This window comes from Chinchilla lanigera, unplaced genomic scaffold, assembly GCF_000276665.1.
Source record: "Chinchilla lanigera isolate Chin_1 unplaced genomic scaffold, ChiLan1.0 scaffold00009, whole genome shotgun sequence".
NCBI classification, from domain to species: domain Eukaryota; kingdom Metazoa; phylum Chordata; class Mammalia; order Rodentia; family Chinchillidae; genus Chinchilla; species Chinchilla lanigera.
The window spans coordinates 5,156,225-5,178,688 of record NW_004955410.1 but is presented as its reverse complement, the minus strand read 5'-3'; the positions used below and the strand labels follow the sequence as shown (position 1 = coordinate 5,178,688).

At 41.2% G+C, this 22,464-nt stretch overlaps 1 protein-coding gene across 2 annotated transcripts in view; it reads right to left on the bottom strand.

Annotated features, from left to right (window-relative positions):
- The window catches only part of Gnat3 (guanine nucleotide binding protein, alpha transducing 3), a 65,827-nt gene that overhangs the window by 32,906 nt on the left and 10,457 nt on the right, over positions 1 to 22,464 (bottom strand). Inside the window, exon 1 of one of the 2 annotated variants that reach the window (XM_005377202.2) lies at positions 14,527 to 14,905. The exons of the other annotated variant lie outside the window; for it this stretch is intronic. Coding sequence (XP_005377259.1) covers positions 14,527 to 14,644 — 118 coding nt within the window. The 5' untranslated portion in view covers positions 14,645 to 14,905. Of the gene's footprint in view, positions 1 to 14,526; positions 14,906 to 22,464 lie in introns of those variants that run through there. 2 annotated transcript variants of the gene reach the window in all.

Below are 22,464 nucleotides of genomic sequence, written 5' to 3'. Positions count from 1 at the left end.
AAGAACTTTAAGCAAATTATTAAAATGTAGGGAGTTACTGGACTCTGTGGACTCTCATTAGCGATTTATTTCCACTCTCTACCACTCTGTCTTCCTTCCCCTACTCTACTTTCACTTTCCCCCTCACATTTCTCTTTCTCCACTTGCTGTAATTTCTCATGTGTTGTTTTTAATTTTTCCTGTTTGTCTTCCAATGCAGTAAGATAAATTCCCCAACAAGTTTCTTTGTTTTGATCACTGATGTATCCAAAGCCTTTAGATTTGTGGCTACCTCCATAGAATTCCAGTGAAACATTGAATTCTTTAAACTCAAACTGCAAAAGTAAGATTCTTTCCTTTGTACCACGTGCCATTTTTCTCATTTCTGTATAAGTTACAGAAACCTAAGCCATGGTGAAGTGATAAGGCTACACCAAATTTTAATTCTATTCCACAGCAAATTTTTGTTGTTTCTGGCACAGTTAAATGTATCCAGGTTCTGCAGTTGTCTGAAACAGCTGCCTGCCTTATATAATCTTGAGTAATCACAGTGGTGAAGCTATGAGAAATAATGTCTCATTGCTTGGTAATGATACTTAGATTCTTCCCCTTAGCTAAGGGGAATCCTTCCTTTTATAATTTCATGCTAATGTGCTCCGTACCACAGGCAGTAAGATTCACCAACAAGGTTGATGAATGTAACAATCAACCAAAGTACTTTGCTCATAATTCTTCATAGAATTTACTTAACATAACCAAATACAAATTTATAGACTGGGTGTAACTATATCATTTAACAGAGAGTGTTATGCCTGAGAATGGAACATCTAGGAAGAAAATAAAAGCACATTAGGATATCACCTGACCCACTTTGAGAAGACATCTGACTGTCATTCGGCAGGGCATGTAGTTATTTGTGAGAGTGGTGAAACAGAATGATCCTCACACGACATTCCGGTTTGCTGGCTTTAGACAGTCTGCTGTGGAATGTGAACCCTTTGCATGAACTTTATTAGTAACAGTAGGAGAGGGCATAGGGAACTGTGGCATCATCCCAAGCAGATGACAGTTTTGTAGAACATCACAGCCTCACATATGTGTATTTATTTTTACTGACTTGAAAACCAGAGGGTTAAGGGATATGGGAAGAAATTCAGTGGACATATTGGACTTGCCAATAGCAGTCCTGCATGGGTGTACCATTATGTTTTGTCCAATCAGGGTGGAAATAGTGGGAAAAAGCACTGTGGAGAAAATCCGAGACTGAGAACAGAATGTCTCTCTTCTGTGTAGCAACTAAAATTCCTTAAGTAATGCTTTACTTTTTTATGTGATTTTTACAATGTAGTGAAAATTATATAGAACATTTTAAAACAAATATCTTTTTCCAATTTAAAGTGAGAAACAATAAACAATAAAAGCAATGGTACATAATTTCAAAACAAGACTGTAGGAGAGTGACAGTGGTCAGTGCACTGCCTTGTTATCTTCAAAGTAGTTGCCCATATTACAAGATACAGGCATGAAAAATTGATCAAGCACTATAGGAAATACCTACCTTGAGAATGAGAAAGATTTCTAACTTTTTCTTTGCATTATTCTTTTTTAAATTAGTGTGTGATCATGGTACATAATGATTACGTTCATCATGGAGAGTTGGCACATAGCATGTCTTAGTTCTTGTATTATTCCCTTCCTGTCCTCGCCCTTCACCTCCCCCCATACATCCTTCCTTTTCCGAGAGTTCTGTCTCGCTGTTTCCTATCTAGACTTTCGGGGCAGGGCAGCGGGTCGGTAATACATGTGTGTCTACCATTCATGAGACCCTGGATTTGATTCCTAGCACAAGATACACACACACACACACACACACACACACACACACATACACACATACACACAGCAGTTTTCTAGACTGTATGATCAACATATGTCATGGCCAAATACTGTATCAATTAAGAACCACTGTTGGTCACATTAAAAAATCACAAATAGATCCATTTATTCATGCCATGTCTACTATAGACTAGTCAAAATTTATCCTAAATTTGGAGAAAATGTGATTCATAGACCACAAGGGAAAGCTAATGGTCATTCAGAATGGTCTTCTGACCATTGCCCATTCTCCCCCATGCACTAAGTCTTCTCTGAACTACTTACAGTGCCCACTGCACTATGAATGCAACGAGAATAATCATCATATGGCACTGTTTAGGAGAGGATGACATGAACAGAGCCTGTGTGTTTTCAGGAGACATACAACTTTTTGCAGTATTTTCAGTGCTTGGCTCGTTGAAGCCAGAGATGCTGATTGCAGGAATGCTGAGAGCTGGTTGGTCATCACACTGACGACACTGAGGCTGGTGTTTCCAGAGCTATCTCTGAGCCTAGAGTATATGCTACTGAATACCAAACCCTGCAAGTTAGCTAATAATTCATGAAACATCTAAAGAAAGAAAATCGTCAGTCAATTCTAAAGAATAGCTAGTACCTTTCAGTGACACTACATATTTAGAATTAATATTTTCCCTTAGAAGTCTTTGTTAAAGGTGTCTAGACCATCACTGTTCCCACAGAAACATGTGTTCCACATGAATCTCCAGTATAGCCGGCTACTACATCAGCATGAGAATTCCTAAAGAAAAGCCAGTGTACCCAAACCTGTCTCATTATTTGACGCTCCTTTGCATAGTTACTTGAGAAACAAACTGTGCAATGCTATTTTCACATTCATTGTAGGTCTCAGTTCACAAGTGCGTTTCCATTCTTACAGGATTAGATCATGTTACGGAGCCAAATATAGACCTCATAACAGCACGTTCACATGAACCGAGGTATACAAAAATAATCTCTTCTTTCCAAGTTGTGCTTATTCTCTAGGTCAAGGAGCACCAAGAGTTTTTAACAAGATATGCACTTGATTTCGGAAGAAGATAATCACATAGTCTTACACTTAAAGCTTAACCTAATTCATACTTTAATACTCAAAAGTTATTTTATTAATAATAAGAATAAATTAGGGATTTTGTTCCACATTTCTCATTTGCAAAGGTCACAAACAATATTAAACCTGAGCAATCTCTAACCTGTGTAGCTTGATTATTCATTTGGTCCTTGTTAAAGAGGCAAAAGGAGATCAAACACACATAGCCATAAGATTTTATGTGGGTGGCCCTAAAGTCATATAGTTGTGTAGTAGAAGGGAACCTTAGAAATTAACCAGCTGTGTACCTACTTTCTATGCTTGCTGAATGAGTCTGATAGAAATTATGCTGGTCATCCCTAATTCTAAGGCTACCTCTACTCCCATACTAATGCCCAGGCAAATTACTTTTCTTTTTTTTTATTGGGTTTTTGAGACACAGTCTCACTATATAGTTCAGGCTGGCCTTGAGCTCACTGTGTAGCCCAGGCTGGCCTGCAATTTGTGGCAATCCTCCTGCCTCAGCTTTGTGAGTGATGGGATGACAGGCATGTACCACCATGCCTGGATCATGTTGCTTTCTTTTCAGATATGAACTGATAATGTCAATATTCAGAGGGTTTTGGCACTTATTTAGAAGTTACTTTGAATGTGCTTATTGTAAATTAACATGAAACCTGTACCAACCTGTACCGTCATAGACACATTGGTGTTACGGTTTCAGCTCATCTTCCCTGAGACTGACAATTGGCACACAGGATTTTTAGAATAGACTCCCTTCAAACAACTTACTTTGTTCTATTACTTGTCACGGAGCAACATCAAAATTCTGTGTCTTGCCTATGAGAGTCCTTGAATAGTGTGGACTCGTGGTCAAAAAGTAGAACAGGAGGGATTGTGTGTTTGGAGTTAAGTGAGTGTGGGCTTGTACTCTTTTGTGACTTTGACCAAGTATCTTGGTCAAATTTAATCCCTGTGAAAGTCAGTTTTCTCTTTTTAAAGTTAGGTTATTGATATCTACACTTTAGAGCTTTCAGGAATTAAATTACAGATATAAATGAGCTAGAACATACAGTTATGTATAGTGAGCTCTCAAGGTTTTCTTATTTGGAGAATGTACTCATATCACTTTCTTCTGCTAAGATAGAGTCTGACCACGTTGCCCGGTCTGGCCTGGGACTTGAGATCGTCCCATCTCAGCCTCCCATGCAGCTGGGATTACAGGCACATGCCACTATAGCCAGCTGTGGTCACATGTTTTTAAGAGACCTTTTAAGTACAGCGGTCCCCTTTCCTGGAATCCTTCCTCATGGGACATGAGGTTTAGACCTCTATTCTCCTTCCCATACTCCACCCGAGAGCCTACATTTTCTGAAATGCCAGGATTGAGGATTTTACGGTGTTTATAAAGAGCACCGGCATCTCTACGGGGGACAGGGCTGCACCCCAGGTGTCCTCAGGTGCACCTTAGGTGCTTTCCTAAGAGACCCTTTCTGCAGCACAGGCCGTGATAGTTTGCCTTCTGACTTCTGCATGTTTTTAAATTATCTAAAAATGTTGAAGAAAATAAACATGGGGCTATCTCTTTTTTGGCAAAGTAACACTTGAACTTTCTCCTGGTTGAGATTGTCTAGGATTTTTGCTTTGTGCTGTCACTGCACCCTTTCCGCTAAGCCTTACTTGAGCTTGAGCTCCAGAATGCATGTGCCTTCACCCAAATCCCCAGAAGCGGATGGCAGAGATAAAGGCCGTGGGACGAAAGCCGGGGTCCTCAGAGCCCCGTCTGTGCTGTGGACAGGAGACGCGTTCATCATTTCAGTTCTCTCACTCTCCGTCATCACCAACGCTGAGCGCTGCTCACTAAGTACAAGTACTGTGAACTTCTGCACACACTGTGAGTCTGGCTAAGGGGATTTCCCTCTCTTCCGAGAAGGCTTTTACTTCATTATTTTTGCATCTCCTGATCCAATTGAGGTGAATTTTCCCTTCGATTTGCTAATGTGGTAAACAACATCACTTGATGTTCTGATAGTGCTCATCCGTTGCTGACATCAGTTCACCAGTATTTTTCTCTGGTTTTTATATCTACCCCTGTGAAAAGAATTGACCCACCATTGTCTATGTCCAGTTTCTTGTCCTGCTTATCAGCTAATGAATGGAGAAGATTTTCCTTTGAAAAGTTTATGTGTTTGTGAGGCTGAGGCAGGAAGGCCCCAGCCTGGGCTCCAGTAGTGAGTTGAAGGCCAGCCTGAATTACATAGTGAGACCTGTCTCAAAAAACAAAGGTCTCTACAAAATAAACAGGAAAAAGTAAGTTTAAAATATAAAAGGAAAAAAGAATATGTGAAGTTGAAATGATTTTCCCATAGCTGTTTTGTAGAATTTACTTGTAAGGCAATATGAAACAATTTTCTGGCAAATGTCTACAACATCTTCAGCCAGAAAATAAGTAGTAGCAGTGTTTGCTAATTTTTTCCAAGCTTTTTATTTTGACAATTTTAAAACTGACAGGTCTAAGAAAGTACTAGTCTAGAAAACTGTGTTTTGTACTCTTTACCTTTCCCAGTTAGAGTTTCACCATGTTTGCTTTCTTTCACATTAGGATCTATATAAACATATGTTTATAAACTTCTTTGGACCCATAAGTGCTTTAAATGCATCTTATAAGAGTCAGGCAATTTTCCCACAATATAGTATTTTCATGCTTAATAAAATATATATTAATCCTGGGGCCTGGGGATTTAGCTCAGTGGCAAAGCACCTGCCTGGCAAGCGCAAGGTCATGAGTTCAGTTCCCGTTACCAGAAAAAAACCAAAAACCAAAATATATATATATATATATATTAATCCAAAATGTTTCCTGATAAGCACTCCACCTTCAAAACATCCAATCATAGATCACCCATTATGTTTAGATCACATTAAATAATTTTATTTAATTAGTTGTTGGTTTGTTTATGGCTTTTGGATATGTAGACCAGGCTGGCCTCACAACTCACAGTGATCCTCCTGCCTCAGCTGCCTGAATGCTGGATTACAGATACCTGTGAATAAGCTCAGCCAAGAATGAATATTACATGAGTAACCCTGTGGTTTTTCAGTGCTTATTGCTAAGCATAGTGTCAGATAAATTTCTATAACTATTAGTATGTCTGAATCCCTACTGTAATGTAACAGGAACAAGCACCATAAATCTGTGAAATTCCTCATCAGCCAAACTATCTAAGTGTGCCACTTTTGAGAAAGAATATTGTGTCCTATCTTTTCTCTTTAATGATTTTTATTTAAATACTGAAGATTTTGTGCTTCTTTTAGAAATATCTGATACTATTCACAGTACCAATAGTTAAGATACTGTGCTGTATAATGTAAAATCTCCCAAGATTGTAGATCTTATGTTAAATGTCCTTACCATAAAATGACAATAATAATAAATAAGAGGGCAGAAAGGGGGTGAGAGGATGGAGGGTGCAGGCATGGATTATGCTGAATTCGCCAGTGGGTACAGTACTTACCTCCCAAATCATCAGGTTGCATACATTAAATATGTACAGCTTTTGCATGTCAATCATACCTCAATAAAGTGCTTTTTAATGCTATATGAGACTTCTTGAATGTTGAAAGGTATGTTAACAAGCATAGTCGGGGATTTAGCTCAGCAGCACAGCGCCTGCTTGGCAAGTGCAATGTCCTGAGTTCAATTCCCTGTACCAGAGAAAAAAGTATCCATCTTTCTTATCTTAGTAATATAGCTTTTAGACTAGAAAATAAAGATACTAAAATATAGAATTATATTATTTTATTTCCATGCAGGCATATTTTAGGTATATAAAAACTATTTGTCTCAGTATTTGTTAAGCTCGAGAATAATCATGTACATAACTGATTAGCATAAATTAATGTTTCCCAAAGAAAAAGGTTGGTGTATATTCACTGGACAGTGGGAACAAGGGAAGAGCTAGCGAGGAAGAGAAAGGATGACTTAGCAAATGCGCAGCTCTTGCTCACTTTGCCCTGCGACTTCCAGCTCCACAGAAGGGTCCAATAGATGACCGCTGTGTGCGCCTGCTTCAAAACGGCTGGGATTTCACTGCCCCAAATCCTGACTCTTTCCCTGTCTTCTCAGTCTCAAAATTGCACTGTAGGGGCTGGGGATTTAGCTCGGTGACACAGCGCCTGCCTGGCAAGCACAACGCCATGAGTTCGACTCTCGGTACCAGAAAAAACAAAAAACAAACAAACAAAACAAAAACAAACAAACAAAAAAATTGCCCTGTGCTCCCCACGCTGCTGAATTCATGACTCTGCCTCACTCGTTCCTTCCCACCGCCAGCCACACGCAGTCAGCTACCACATTCTCTTGCTTTTGTTCTTTAATGTCCCTAAATCTTACTTTCAAACTTGCGATTTTTGCCTTAATTCAGGTTCTCATCATGCACTTGAATAATAGCAACAATGTCCGCGTTGGCCTTCCTCCTGCAATCCCACTTGTGAAATCTTGGTCCTGTTACTATAAGTGGAGTAGCCAAAAGTAGTCGAGTTTGGCCAAAAATCCTACTATTATCGTCATTTCATTTTCCGTTGACTTCAGATAAAACGTGAAGTCTTCATGTGATGACTCATGGATCTTTTTAGCTCTGTCCAGCTGTGAAATGCAGATCTATCTTCTAGCAACTGTGAACAGCTCAGGAATATTTTAGATTCTGCCTTTGTGTTCGCCTGTTCGTGCACATGAGTTTTCCTGTGCTTCATACAACCCAGGATGCAAGTAGTAATTTAGAACCGACAGATAAAAATGGAAGGCTGTGCTGTGGAGTAAATTAACTTTTCACCTTAGGAAACCAAAGTGCCTTCTTGATTTCTCATGTTTTTGCTATCTATGTAATGAAAATAGTGTCTACTTCATAGGATTTTCATGTAAATAAAAGGTCATAGAAAATCAGTGGAAAAGGAGAAACACAAGAGCTTTTCCATCAGCGCTAGAGCTAAAAGCTAACTTTGTGAAGACACTGGTCTTTGGACAAGGGGCAGTGGTCACTAAAAAGGAGTTAAGAATAAGACTGAAACATCCATTTGGTGTCATGTGAAAGAATCTAAGAGAATAAAATTGCATCATACACGGGGACCAAGATGAAGTTGGGAAAAAATCTTTGAAGACCTTTGAAGGAACATGACACAATTTAGAGTCCCCAGAAATATGCAAATGTGGTTGAAGAAATTTAGCAAAAGAAAGCATTTTATAGTTATATAAGTTAAGACCTGTACAGTGTCCATATGATAAACCCAACAGGTGCAGGCCATATGTTGGAGAGGGAATCCACTGATGAATAGAAAGAAGTGAGCTCTAGCAATGTAAAGAATCAAGTGACCTAGCAAATGAGAAAGCACTGTAGAACTAAAGGAGCCAAGAAAGAAGAGATTTATTTAATGAGGTGTGAGTTTTGTAGATTGGGCATTACCAAGACTCTGTAAGATGTAATTTTCAGTAAAGAAGAGGAGGCATAATTTATAATGCAGTGAACTAAAGAAAATGCAGAAGGTGAAAAAATTGAAACAAAAACTACAGACTCCTTTGAGAAATATTTCTGTGTAAAAGCATTTTAAAAGATAACTCTACAAGGTAAATTCAAGGGTGATATAAAGCAAAGGAAAAATTTTAGGCTGAAGGAAATTAATATTCATAATTACCAAGAGGAAGGAACTGATAGAGAATTTTGAAGATGACAAAGGTCAACATAATTCGTGGAGCAAAACACAAGATATGCAAGGTGGTGCAATTTATTGTACAAAGGCTGAAATTAACCTTAGCGCTAGTTCAAACTAAAGATAATACATGAGCAGGGACACTTGGAAATACTCACCGATCATTGTTTTGTTGTACCTTAAGGGCCAGCTGAGGGGAGGTGTGATGCAAGGAGATAGAAGAGGAAAGTGCTGATGGGAATGTGATTTTGGAGTATTTCAGCAGAAACTTAGGAATTACTGCCCCAGATAAAGCAATAAATGTGACATCTGTCAGCCAGGAAATTGAAAATGATATGTTCTTTTATTCTATGACAGCTGGGATAAAGGAATTGGCAGGCCTCAGAGGGGTGTGTTAGATCAGAAATAAGGACAAAAAAGATGTTAAAGAGCGTTACTTTGGGAGAAATCAGTTGGGAAGTTTATCCATCAGTGAGGACGTGTGAAGGGTAATCAGGGGCTTGAGTGTCAGTTAAGGTGGAAGACTAAGGAACTGGGATATTTCAACATTTTTGGAGGAACGTGGTTTGAATTTCCGGCCCCAGTTGAGAGGAAGTACATGAAAACAGACCAATTCAGTGAATTGGGAGAAGCATGGCTGATGGAATAGAGAAAAAATATTGATCAGAGCATATAATTTATAGGTGTCTTAAGGAAGAAACAATTCTAAGTGATAAAGTTATTGTACTGAAATATAAAATACTGAGGTAGCAATTAAAATAATAGCTTTTACTTGATGTGTGTTAGGATCTCATAAATAGCATGATTATTTTTTCACAGCTTCATGGAGTCTCAAATTCAACTTTACCCTGAGTCCTACCTCTTAAGGTCTGGATTTTACATTGATGCACTTTGTAGCAGTGTGTGGAGGAGACCTGAATAAGAACACAGACTGTGAACTTGAGTCTAATATCTCAAATGGAGGTTGGTGTATTCTGCATAAAATATATCATGGAATCAATCTTTCCAGTGTCAAATGTTTCACCAACCTTCTTTTTAGGGCTATGGAGAGGCAAATTATGCTTGTTAACTACGCGTGTTGCATACATAAATAATGTTAAAGGTACAGTGTTGCTCTCATATCTCATAACTCAGGACTCAAACCAAAGAAAAGTGACTGTAAAAGTGCTCTGCGATTTTACCGGAGAGACTCTGTTAAATTGTAGTTGATGGCAGTCAGGCTCGCAGACACAGGATTTTTTCAATCTCATGAACAAATTTCACGATTTGGTTAAATATTACATGCTTAGTACATGATTTGCATGGCTATGTGAGCAAATCATGCATCTCCGTGCGACAGAGGGCTGCGAGTGGCTCAGCACGCAGTGCTCACCCCAAATACGCAGGGGCCAGGGTTTGAATCCCACCCTTGAAAAAACAAAGCAAATAAAATCCGCTGATCAAATGAAATAAGTTAATCTGAAAAAAAACCCAACCAAATATTATGCAAAACATTTCTCTAAGTGCTTTTGCCTGCAGAGAGGAGACATTGTTGAAACCTACATGAGGCCGGAGCGCTGCTGTTGGTAAACACGCAGGGCTGGTCCTGCGCCTCCGCCTCTGCAGCTCTCAGGCTGGACCAGGTCCGCTGCACCGGGGACAAAATATGCAACCCCACATGTAGATCTTTTCTGCCTCATGTTTCTCTCCAGCTTACTGGTGCTCAGTTTTAAACATTTGAATGTATTAAGAGTGTTCATGTAGCTACAAGATTTAATAGCTTTAGAAACGGAAGACAAATCATTTCATAAAATTTTAAAGAAAAATGTATAATGTGGAATGAAGGAAACAAGGATTCTAATTTGGAGAAGCAAAAGAAAACTAGACACAGTGTTGGCAGTATGTCTTAATATCCTAGTGACTTATCCCAGGGGGTCTATATATATTTATTGGTATCCATCCATTGGCCGGGTTCATGTAATGACATCTCAAAATAGAGTCTCTTACACTTGATGAACTTCAGTCTCTCCCACTCATACCTAGAAATACTTCTAAAATATAAACAAATCCTATTTAAAAATATGAAATGGAAGTAACTTTGATTTAGCCTGAGTTTGTGTCCTCCTATTTTTTTTAGCTATGTATAAAAGGTATAGAAAAAAATATCCATTTATTAACATTTAATTTATTTCAGTTTGGGGATCTACTATGCAAAGACTAAGCCACGTTGGTCTGGAGATTTACCAAACCACTTCTCTGAGGTTATGTGGCTTGCGTCAGGTCCTCTGAGAGCTGAAAGGAGCCTTGCACTTGATGAAGACAGAAAGAAACCCACTTTATGTCCAGTGACTTAAAAACATATTCTGCTCTGCTAGTATTAAATCCTTCTCACTCTGCTGTGTGGTTTAAATTATTTTAGCTTATTATATTGTGTAAATTTTATTTTACCAATTGTTTTATAACAGATTTTATATAATGTCAAAATCATAATTCTCTTCTTATAATACTGAAAAATACCATGCATATACATTTGTTGAATAAGTGCAAATGTTTGGAATAATTTGAAAATATTAATTAGCCACAATAAATACACACACATTTAAAATAGATATTTTATCTCTAAACTTTACCTGTATTATGTTTCTAAAAGCCAGATGATTGGATTTCTATTTTAAAATGATAAAACTCAGATGATATGATTAGAAAGTAATAATGTGATGTTTAAAAAAGAGCACACAGAAAAGTTAGGAATAAGAGGTTTTGGAATTAATGGAAAAGAACACCCTTGGTGAGCTGTCCACAGTGGTGCTGGAAATCCCTGACACCAATATCGCAACTGAGAACTGTGGAATGAATGTGCATTAGACACGTAAGTGCCAGACAGTCTCTCAAATATGGAAAAGAAAGCTAACGTCTCCCTTAAACTCTCCATTATGCCCCGAATCTGACCTGCTGGTACAAGAAAAATTTGTAAAATCACAAAGGAAAGTAACTTGGAGAAATAAGCAAATTCGAACTGAAATTTGAAGTGATGAATATATAAGAAGGAGCTAGCTAAAAAGGAAATGTGATGTATACTGATTCCACAATTAGATAACAGGTGTTTCTCTTGAGTAGAAATATAATTTAATCAAACATTTATCAGTAGAAATCTTAAAAGTAGCTTTTTTCTTGCTAACATGTTCTCTTCTAGGGTATCTTTTCTAGCTAACTTTTTTGGCTTTTTTTTTTTTTTTAACCCATGGTATTATCCCTTGAGCAAAGGTATCAGATGTGCCTGCATTATATGAGCCAACTTCAGTGTTTCCTACAAGCCAGCTTTTTTGCTAAGAACACAGATTTGGCATCTGTTGCATAATTTTACTGAAGGTCTGAAAGATACAGTAAAGAAGGACTCTGTGTGTAAGCTGATTCTTAAATGTTGTAAGCTGCCCTTGATATCTCTTTGGATTCCATACACTCACACATCCAATAACACCAAATAGTGACATCTGCCTTCTGGTGCATGTGAAATTTGGAAAGTTAGTGCGACATTGCTTAGCATGTGAAAATTCACCAGACAATGAGGGTGGACATAAATAATGAGTTCCGTCAAAAATGTTTTGTGGATTTCTTACTTTTCAAAATGGCAGCTAGATTCAAGATCTAGGATCAGACCACTACTAAGGTTAAATTGATTAGCAGCATGAGACACCTATTCACTACTGAACATAAAAACTGTATCCAGCGCCCATTGCCATAGGGAGGATATTATTTCAGTGATGCCACAAATTAAATAGATTTCATTGCTGGGCAGCTTTCAGGGTGGGAGAGTGGCAAGGTTCAGTTTAGATGTGTAGAACACCTTTACTGTGTCCTGTTGAGGCCAAATTGAATACAAAAATTATGGTGTAGATACGCAAATTAAATTCAAAAAGGAGACTATAGCTGCACGACTTGTTTTGAACCGGGCGATTGAATCATGCATAGAAGTCAAATACAGTCTGGAAGGGAAAACTTAGTCAAATGTTTGGCATACACTTAAAGTAAGAAAGCCAAAGGTAATCTTGTTCCCTTAGTATAAATGAGGTGGGGCTGAGAAATTCAGTGCATACGTTGGAACAAAACAACCCAAGCGTATCTTAAGGTAATGGCAAAATGATCTGTCACTGCGGGAGAAGGAGCAGGCACAGCAGTCCCACTAATGATCGTTTTGGTTTCTTGTACAAAGATTACTTTCTTCTCAATCAAATCTCCACCTAAGTCTAAAGATAACTGGCATTCCTCACAGCACACATAGCACCTGGGCTGCAGCCAGCAGTTCTGTGGAATAGTGAAATTTCTGATTCTGGAAGCCCACCTATCAATAATCTAGTGATTCTCATTCCATAATTTAAAGAACTTTTGTCCGCTTCCCCGTTCCCCCCTCACACTGACTTTTCAGCCACGTGTTCCCATCATCGGTGCATTTCCTTTGCCTTTGCTCCCTGCTCGGCTGGGGCTCCAGCTCACGGGCCCTCCAACGGGCTACCGCAGGAGTCACTGGCTTCATGTTTAACAACATCTACCTTTGTCTGAATCAAGATATTCATTCTTTCTTTCTTCTTGGCTATTTGATTTGTATTTTTATAAAATAAGAGAAAATATAAAAGTAGTAATTGGCATGTAGAATCCACATGTCTGTTCTTTTGAAATTTTATGCAAACAGAGGGATTTTAAATGACTTTTCTCATCACTGCTCCAGCCATTATTCCCAGTACAGGAGGATACAAACGCACGTGTGGGAATGCTTTGCTCTTTCTCCCATCTTTTGGTTGCTTTGCTTGTGTCCATATCATTTTTATTCTTGTCCCAGCCTTGAAGAGCTCTGCGTGGTGGGGGGGCTGCTGCTTTCGCAGGCACTGGCCTAGCAGCTTTCTAACTCACCCTCTGGGTGGTGACTTGCTGTGTGGTGGCCAGCACCCCTGCAGAGCTTCTGCAAGAAGAGAGGACAATTCCTTGCTTTTGAAAAGCAATGCTGGGAATCCCATAGCTTTTTTCTAAAATTCCCTTGCCAAGAGCAAATTAGAGGCAATAGTCAAGCACATAAAAATGAAGGAAATTTGTTGAGCCAAAGATTCACAATTCTGCAATGACTTTCTTTGTATATAAGATAAGGTGAGCACAGGATTAAATGGAAGATCTTGTTTCATATTCTTCGCATAAGTCTTTAGTTCAAAAAATACTTCCCTTTCATGGCCCCTGCATGTTAAATATTTCTTGAAAAAACTCATGCCATATGGATTATTTTGTACTTTCCATGCATTGAATACTTCTTGAACTGAACGGTGTGGTAAATCTTTGTGCTGTACTTTGAGGGAACAGAAAAATAAAACAGACAGCAAATCTGACCTGCATGGATATATAAATGCTCTAAACAAAAGTAAACACAGTGTTTTCCGAGTCTACAACATCATCACAGGCAGGAGCCAGGACTCTGAAAATATTATTGATATAAAGATCTTTATAATTAATAGTAATTTGAGATTCATTGAACAGCATCAGTAAATAGCATATCAATTTTGGAGTCAAACTACTTAACATAGTTTTGTTCAAACAAAATAATACATATCTTCACAATTTGTAACTAAAGGGTTGCTTTCAATATAAAAAAGTCTTGACAGTTAAGAAATTATTAGGGTGTGGCAAAATAATAAATGTGTATGAGCTTTTTAATAATAGTCAATCATGTATTGATGTGAAATAAAATATACAATAAGTACCCAGCATTTGCTTATCAAAAATATGTCATAAACACAAAAACTATACAATGTGTGTACGGCTCACATAAAGTCTACTGAAGTTTCTGAACACTTCTTCATAACGAATCCCCAGATGGAAACACCTGGAACTAGAGTGTGAGAAAAGTGCGTGTGCCATAACTGAAGCAACCTCTGAATTGGAAGAGAAGGGGAAAGCGTTACCTAAGAGAAGCAACTTGACCGTCCTGGCATCTCGCTCTGCATCCTCCTGAAGCTTCTTCTCCAGCTCTCTGGACCTCTTGGCTGACTCCTTGCTTTCGGAACTAATTCCACTTCCCATCTTGTCGTGTTCCAGCTGTCAGCTGATCTGCTCACCTCTTCCAGTGCGGAGTGCAGCTCTGGTTTGGACACAGGGTCCTGAGCAGACCTGCTGGAGTAGCCCGCAGCGCTCTCCCTCAGCCTTGAAGGCTCTGCTTTGACTGAGGAAACGCACTGCTTTCCCAGCTGTCACCTGACAGAGGAGTAAAACCAAGGACTGGGATGGCGGCTGACAAGGAAACTCATTATGCTTTCAAATTAAATGGTCACTTCTGGCACATCTTCAAAAACATGCTGATCTCCTCAAAGAATAGCCAGAATAATGTACAAATCTATCATAGTCTATATGGTTAGGGTGATCGGCCACAAGCAACTCAATGTGGTCTAATACTAATCTTTATTGCTGAGATTAAAAGTTATTGCTACTGATTGACAATGCTTGCATATTATCTTCAGATATGAGCTCTTGAGTTCTTAACCACTCATGTCACAATAGTATTTGTATTTTATTCACATTTGATGGTCTGCTTATGCTTAGAGTATGACAAAATTATGGGGAAATCTTTAATGCATCCATAAACTGGAAAACACCTTCTTTTTAAAAATGGGAACTAACACACATAGTTCTTATGTTTATACGCGTTCTGATGCTGCAAACATAGAATCCAAGACACAGTTTTCTTAAATTATTGATTTTAGTCTCATAGGATCCATCTCCAGAAATTGAGCTTTTACTGCTCATGAGAAAGTCAATCCATCAGCACTAATTGAGGGCCGCCTGGGTGTAGACACTGACCTGTGTCCACTTTAGGCAGCACTTTAACTCTTTAGAACCATTAAAGCAACATCTGCTGTGTGGCGGGACTTGTACTGATGTGTTACCAAGGGGGGAGTACCCAGTGTGCTCAGAAATAGTAGATAATTTGGTTCTTCCTAAAAAGTAACAGTGCCTAACAGTAGGTACATCTGACAATAAGTGTAGCTAACTATGTTTCCAACCTTCTGACCAGCCAACAGATCCCATGCACTCCCTGGAAATCTGCAGGATTCTGGGCTGGGGTATTGTGGCCCAAGTTTTGATTTCTGTGAAGCATGAAGTTCTTAGTAGGAAGGCAATCCATATTTTCCTCTAAAATAGAATTGTTTGCCCAAGGTGGAAGGCGTGTCTTCTAGTACATTTTGAGATTGTGAATGTGCTTAGAGAGTGCCAGGACATAGTTAGTCTGTCACCTGTCGGGGATGCTCATGTGGATCATGCACCACGTTTGAACAGGTGGGATTTTTGAATATTCCTACAACAAGGAAGTAGGCTGCCAGATTAAATATGTACTTCTGTTTTGTTTACTTTTACCCAGTAAAAATGTTGGGCTGCAGATACATAAACATAGTCAAAGCATCCTGGATTTTTTTCTCTTCAAAGCCATATTATAATAGTATAAAATTTGGAAAGGTACATATGCAAAGATTTGTGTAAATCATGTGGTGCAGCTTTTACAATGCAAAGGCCATGTCCCAAGAGCTTTACAGTGCCCTGCTCATCCTTGGAGACAGCCCGCCCTGAGGGCAACATTTAGTGTACTAAAGCACCTTTTGCCCATTACTTTTATATAGAAATTGATTCTACACAGTGCTCTGAGTACTCAGGATTCTTGCTTGTGCAGTAGCAGTGATGGGCTGACGGGGCGCATTATGTGATTTGCATTCAGGGTAAATATATTGCATAGCATTTTGGCTGGACAGGCCCTGGCTTTGGGAGAGTCTGTGTTTACTAAGGCTTGCTAATTGAATTACCGACTAAAACTGACCGAGTCTTCCTGGAGGAGGAGTAGGTAATGTGTGCACTGCGTAAAGATGACGGGTTTGCACGTTTCTGTGCAACCAAGAATCTCCACTCGCCGACTTTGGAGGTTGTGATGCTATTTTTCTATGACTGACTGCAAGAATCCCGGCGTAGAATTCTGGGTGTGCCTGTTACGGGGGCAGGGGAAGTTGGGGAGGAGAAGAAGGCTCCTTCCGGGCATGCCCTCCCCCGAGGGGACCAGACTCAGCATCTCTAATGAGTCGGGGTTGTGAGCACAGTCATTAGCTAGTGTTGCTCCACTCAGGAGTGTAGATTTCTGAAACTGAAGGCATGATGAAAGTCTAAACAGTAAATCCACCCACCAGGAGCAGCGTCTGACTAGCTTAAATATCCATGGCATTTGGTATGGTAGCTGCCAAAAGAAACCTTAAAAAAGTACGTCTTCCTGACAACTTGATAAAGACTGGAGCTTTTTCTTTCTTGTCTTTGCCCAGTGTCACACCTGACCTGTCTCCGCACACTCACGATCTTAAAAAAAAGAAACCCCATGGCAAAGCCCAATGTTACTTCAGTCCACGTAAACACTGCTGCCATTCAGTCCAGCATTCTGGCTTTTGTTCTCTCTGAAAACAGTAGCAGCAGGCTTGCTTTCAGGGGTTCAACCCTACTGCTCAGGGAGAGGGCCCTGAACGTGCTAGCAGAAAAAGGAGAGTAAGTTAGATGTGAGGACCAGAGATAGGTTTGATCTTAAACTTATGAAACTTAATAAAGGCATCCAAAATGCCATCCTACAGGGGTTGTATACACTGGTCACCAAGAGAGATTGCTGTGCATCCACACAGGTGCGCATGCACACACACACACACACACGTATGCATAAATCCATTCATATACACACAAAATATAAGACAAAATGTATTGGAGTGCTACGCCTTTTAGAAGAATCATTCAAAATGGTTCTTCTTTCACTGACATCTCAGCATCAGCCTCGTTGGTGACGTCTTCCTTTGACAGGGGCCTGTGCAGGGAGAAAGCTGACTTGAGACTGAGTAGCTAAACACAGAGAACAGGCTTGTGAGGTCTAAAATGCACTGAAATACTAAAAGCCTGGAGCATGTGAGTAATGCCCTCCTTGCTGTTTGGGGGGAAGGTCTCTGTGGACTCTTCAAAGGGGCCTTAGGTTATGAAAAACTTGAATAATCACTGTCTTGTATTTCTCATTCGACATGGAAGTGGGCTGACTTGCTTTTAACCACAGGCTGCCCTCTGTGTTCCCGGAGAGGTCTCTCATCAGTATTAACCACCTGGGTTTGCACAGCCGTAAGCTGAGCTCCCTGGGGATGGTCCTCCCGGCCGGCTCCAGTGAGTGGCTCTTGTGGCTTCGCTCCTGCTGGAAATGACCAAAATGGGCTGTCATCGATGCAATTGTTTCTCTGGTTTCCGTATTCTCTAAGACGTGTTGATTTCAGGCACTGCATCCCTGGGAGGTTTGAGTACTGGTGCCTTAGCAATGACCTTTATTCTCCCGTGGTCCCATGGTACTGGAGGCAAAGCATCCTCCTTTGCTAATGGTACCCAAATGTGCAATTCTGTGAACTCGAGCATGGGGTTCCCTCCAGAGAGCTCATGCCTTTTGGGGCTCCTAAGAGCACTCCTGGGTCCTGAGGGAAAAGGGCAACACTTGCTGTTCCAAGATAGTGTGTTCAGCTGGTACAATCAGTTTATATGCCTAACAGCAAGCAGTTGCTTATATTAACAGGTACTGTGCGTGAGTATTTTTACTCTTTGGAGTGGATTTCTACCTTCACTTAGCCTATGTATTCTTCCTTATGGACTAGGTCATGACTACACATAATGATTATGAAATGGTTTTCCAGGCTGCTTCTTCCTATCCCAAATTGCATTTTTTGTTTTTATCTTTTTGAGCCAGGGTCTTGCTATGCAGTTCAGGTTGGCCTTCAAGTCAATTTGTAGCCCGGGCTGGCCTCAAACTCACAATGATCCTCCTGCCTCAGCCTCCTGAGTGCTGGGATTACACGTGTGTGCCACCACACCCGGCTAAATTGCATCTATTTTAAGATGTTTTTATGTCTCTTTCACAATGCATCCTACACCAATTCCCTTGCTCTTTCTCTGCAGGTACTTCAGTTCTGGTTATTGCAGCAGGGTCTTCATTCAGTTTCTAGGCTCTGCGCTGTCCCTACCATCCCCTAACGGTGCCAGGATGGATTCCCTCAAACTCCACATTCCCTGTTACTCTCTTCTTGCTGAGAAAACAAGTGGGACCCATTGATTACTGCTGCCCTCTACCTTACTCCTGCTCGCATACACCTAACAATTTAGTTGGCACTACCCAACCCCCAAATATGGTTCCCAATACTTTGTATAATGCATTTTTTAATTTATTTATTTATTTATTTATTTTTTTCCGGTACCAGGAACCGAACTCACGACCTTGCACTTGCCAGGCAGGCGCTTTGCCGCTGAGCTAAATCCCCAGCCCCTATAATGCATTTTTTATATGTAGGCTTTTCTCTCTCTCCTAATGAGGTCTCCCCTCACGGTTTTCCTTCATGCTTTTTTCCTTCACTAAGAATGTCTTTCTTCTCCACAGATGACTTTCCCAGTAGTACCCACTGTTCAGGACAGATCCTGCTACACATAAGCAGCTACTCCTACCTGAGGGTCTGGATCTTTACTTCTCAAAGTTCTTACAGGCTTCTGCTGCACTGGGTGTGAGCTTCCTCATTATTTGGTCAGCACTTTCCGCTGAGCATCTCTGCTAGTTCTTTCCCTCATGCACAAGCTCTAGACTGATGGGGCATGGAAGAAAATCTCGTTGATTGAAGTAGTAATGGGTGGTCAATATGTTTTTTGTTTTTTGTTTTTTTGTTTGTTTTTTCTCCAGTACCGGGAACCGAACTCATGACCTTGCGCTTGCCAGGCAGGCGCTTTTGCCGCTGAGCTAAATCCCCAGCCCCTGGATGGTCAATATGGTATCAAAGGGCTCTATGCTCCTTCCTGGAAATGCAGCTCTTTTTTGCTAAATGATTGTAAAAATGAAATATGCAAACTGTAACCTTGCAAAAATGTATTTACCCAAGGGTTAATCTCTTATGTTCCAGGCATGGTAGATTCAATAGTAAATAGAATCATATGGTATTTGACCTTTTAGAGTTTAAATTCTAGCAACTTGACGTGTGGAATGGGGTGTTCATACCAAGAAAAGCAAAATCAATATGAAGAGTATATAGAAATATGGATGATGACAGATGCCGAGAAAAATAACCAGAGAACCAAGGTAAAGAGTAGAGAGGCTGTGGTAAAATGAGGAGTGAGAGTGTGAGTGAGTGTGTGGGTGCACTGGGGAGTGACTTCAGGGCCTTCGCCCTGAGCTGCATCCTCAACCTGTATGTGTGTGTGTATGTATGTATGTATGTATTGACAGGGTCTCATTAAGTTGTTGAATTACCCAGGCTGGGCCAGAACTCTTGATGCTCCTGCCTCAGCCTCCCAGAGTGCTGTGTGTGTGGGCTTGCCCCTCTGTTCTCAGCTGAGGGTTAGAATTTTATGCAGTATGTCCAGGGAAGACCTCACTGAAGAGTTAATTGTATTGCACTTGGTTCTCGGGAAATTGGCCTTACTATGAAAAATGCCTGCAAGAATGCACTTAGAGAGTGATGCCCATGAGGGAGTGAGGGGACATCTGTGGAGGGAGAGGCTGGACTGCAATGCAGTTGGAACAGGAAGCTCTCGGCTAACACTATAAGGTGACCCACAGCTGAGACATCCTTGATCTACACTGCAGGGAGGCAAGAGGTCTGACCCAGACACTGCATGTGTGCATGGGGAGAGCTCCTTATTTGGAGGGAGAGGGTCCTCCTGGCTGAGGGTGCTTTCTGAACAAGGACAGAGCTGTGATCTGGAAGCCAAGGGAACTGCTTCTCCCTCACAAGGGGGGAATCTGGGCAGTGGCTCGGGGCCTTCCTTACAGTCCACCCCTTGCATGAAGAGTGCCTGGGAGCCTTGGTGGAGTCCCTGCATCTGCTCAAGACAGGATCCCATTACTCACAAGAAGACACTTCATGATGCAAATGCCAGCTTGTGTCACCATGGCTGCACTCAACGCAGTGGCTGCTATTCGTCTTCTCCCTCCCTTGCTGCTGATTCTAGGTCTCACTCACTTGGCAGTGCTTTTAATTGGTCCGCTCCAAGTTTTGCCAGGACTAAAGGGTTCCCAGGGTTGGAAAGTTTTAAATATTAAAACTGGGACAGTTCTAGACAAACCAAACTAGCTTCAGGACTGTGGAGTTTATAGAGATATGGGATGTTTAGTGCTGAAACTGGGATGTCTCAAGGGGAACTGGGATGACTGGAGCATGTTACAAACACTCACACTTGCGTTTTCTTGGCTCCTCTGAAGAGGTGATGAAGAGTCTCACTTTGTGAGTTCTTAGACCCTGCTTCTCACACCGTTCCCAGGCTGTGGCTGCTGCCCTTGCTGTTTGCTGATAAAGTTGAGCAGGAAGCACCAGTTAGCAGCCCCAGTTCTCCTTGTGTAACTGTTACCTAGGCACCAGGTCCCAATGGTGCAGCAAGGAACCGACTGTTCACTGGCGTGGCCTTAGATCCTTTGAACATCCAAAGTGTCTTCCTCCCCTTCTTAGATGGTCATGGTTTTCTAGGGCTTTAATCTTGTAAGGAAGTCAGGAAAGATAAGTTCTTCATATAAATGAGGTCCCAGCCCAAGACAGAAGGGTCCTTAAGAGACCTTTTCTTTCCTAATATCCCTGCGCTGTGGACCACGACAGCCAGGAGCACAATGTTCTGGAGTTAGAGAACCAGGGGGCCAGGAATCAGAAGGACTGTGCATGATGTGTGACCTTAAATTGTCGCTGTGCTCTGGGGAGTCCTTACAAATGGTCATAGATGTATTATACCTTGACATCTTTAATTAACAGGACACACTTGCTATGTGGGCCTCACCCCTTTGTCACTCACTAAGGACCTCCAACATCACAGAAGCCGATGGCCTGCTTCTGATGACCAGGGTCCATTGTTCCTTCCTTGTTAGGGATTCCTTTCCTTGCTTCTGGTCTCTTCACACAAAGGAGCCAAAATAGTAGAAGGACAGATCCATACCTGGGATATGCTTTGAGTCTAAGGCAAGTGAGCGGCTGTCCCTCCAGGGTCCAGCCTGGAGTTCCGTGCTGTCTACCTGCTGGGAAGGGCTGCCAGCCTTTTGCTGCTGGGCTTAGGCAGAGCCACCATCCCTGCTGCCATTGCCCCTCCATCCCTAAGCCCATTACCCTAGCACTGGGGACCTCATGACAAAGGCTGAACTGGTATCAACTGGCCAGGAGTTCTCCCTATTGCATCCTTCGAGCCTTTTTCAGAGAGGGTGCTCGTGACCCTGTGTTAATGTGACACAAACTTCAAAGGGTGTGTTCACCCCCATCTCCAGACCTTCCAGTTATTCCATTGCCAGGACCCAGAGCACCCAGACAGTTCATTTGCATTTCCTTTATCTCCAAGAACCTGTTCTCTCCCAACACCGCTCCTCTTCTGGTGCAGAGAAGACAGCCAGGTGCCGGTCCACCATGCCCCCTTTGGCTGGCCTTCCCCTGGCAGTGTCTTCCAGGACCACCCACAAGGGGAGAATGAGACAGAGGCAGCTGGTTTTGGGTTTGCTCCCATAGAGCAAGCCAGCTCCTGTGCACTGAGCTTAGCCTTTTCCCTTCTTCGTCCCCTGCTGGCCAGCTAAGGGAGAGGCACGGACAACAGGGCCATTGATTGTGCAGCCTCCTTGCGCCTTCTGGCCATGCCAAGGCCAAGTCCTGGTGTGAGATTCCCACAGAGCAATGATTCCTGCTAAACTACCTGACCCTGTGACCTACTGAGTTTTATGGAACCCATTGCATGGTAGATAGCTCTGACCACATAGTCACTTGAAGTCCTGTGGTCAGATGCTCCATTGCTGCCGTGATTCAGTGGTGGGAGATACTTGTTTTCTTTTTTTTTTCTTTTTTTTTTTTTTTTTT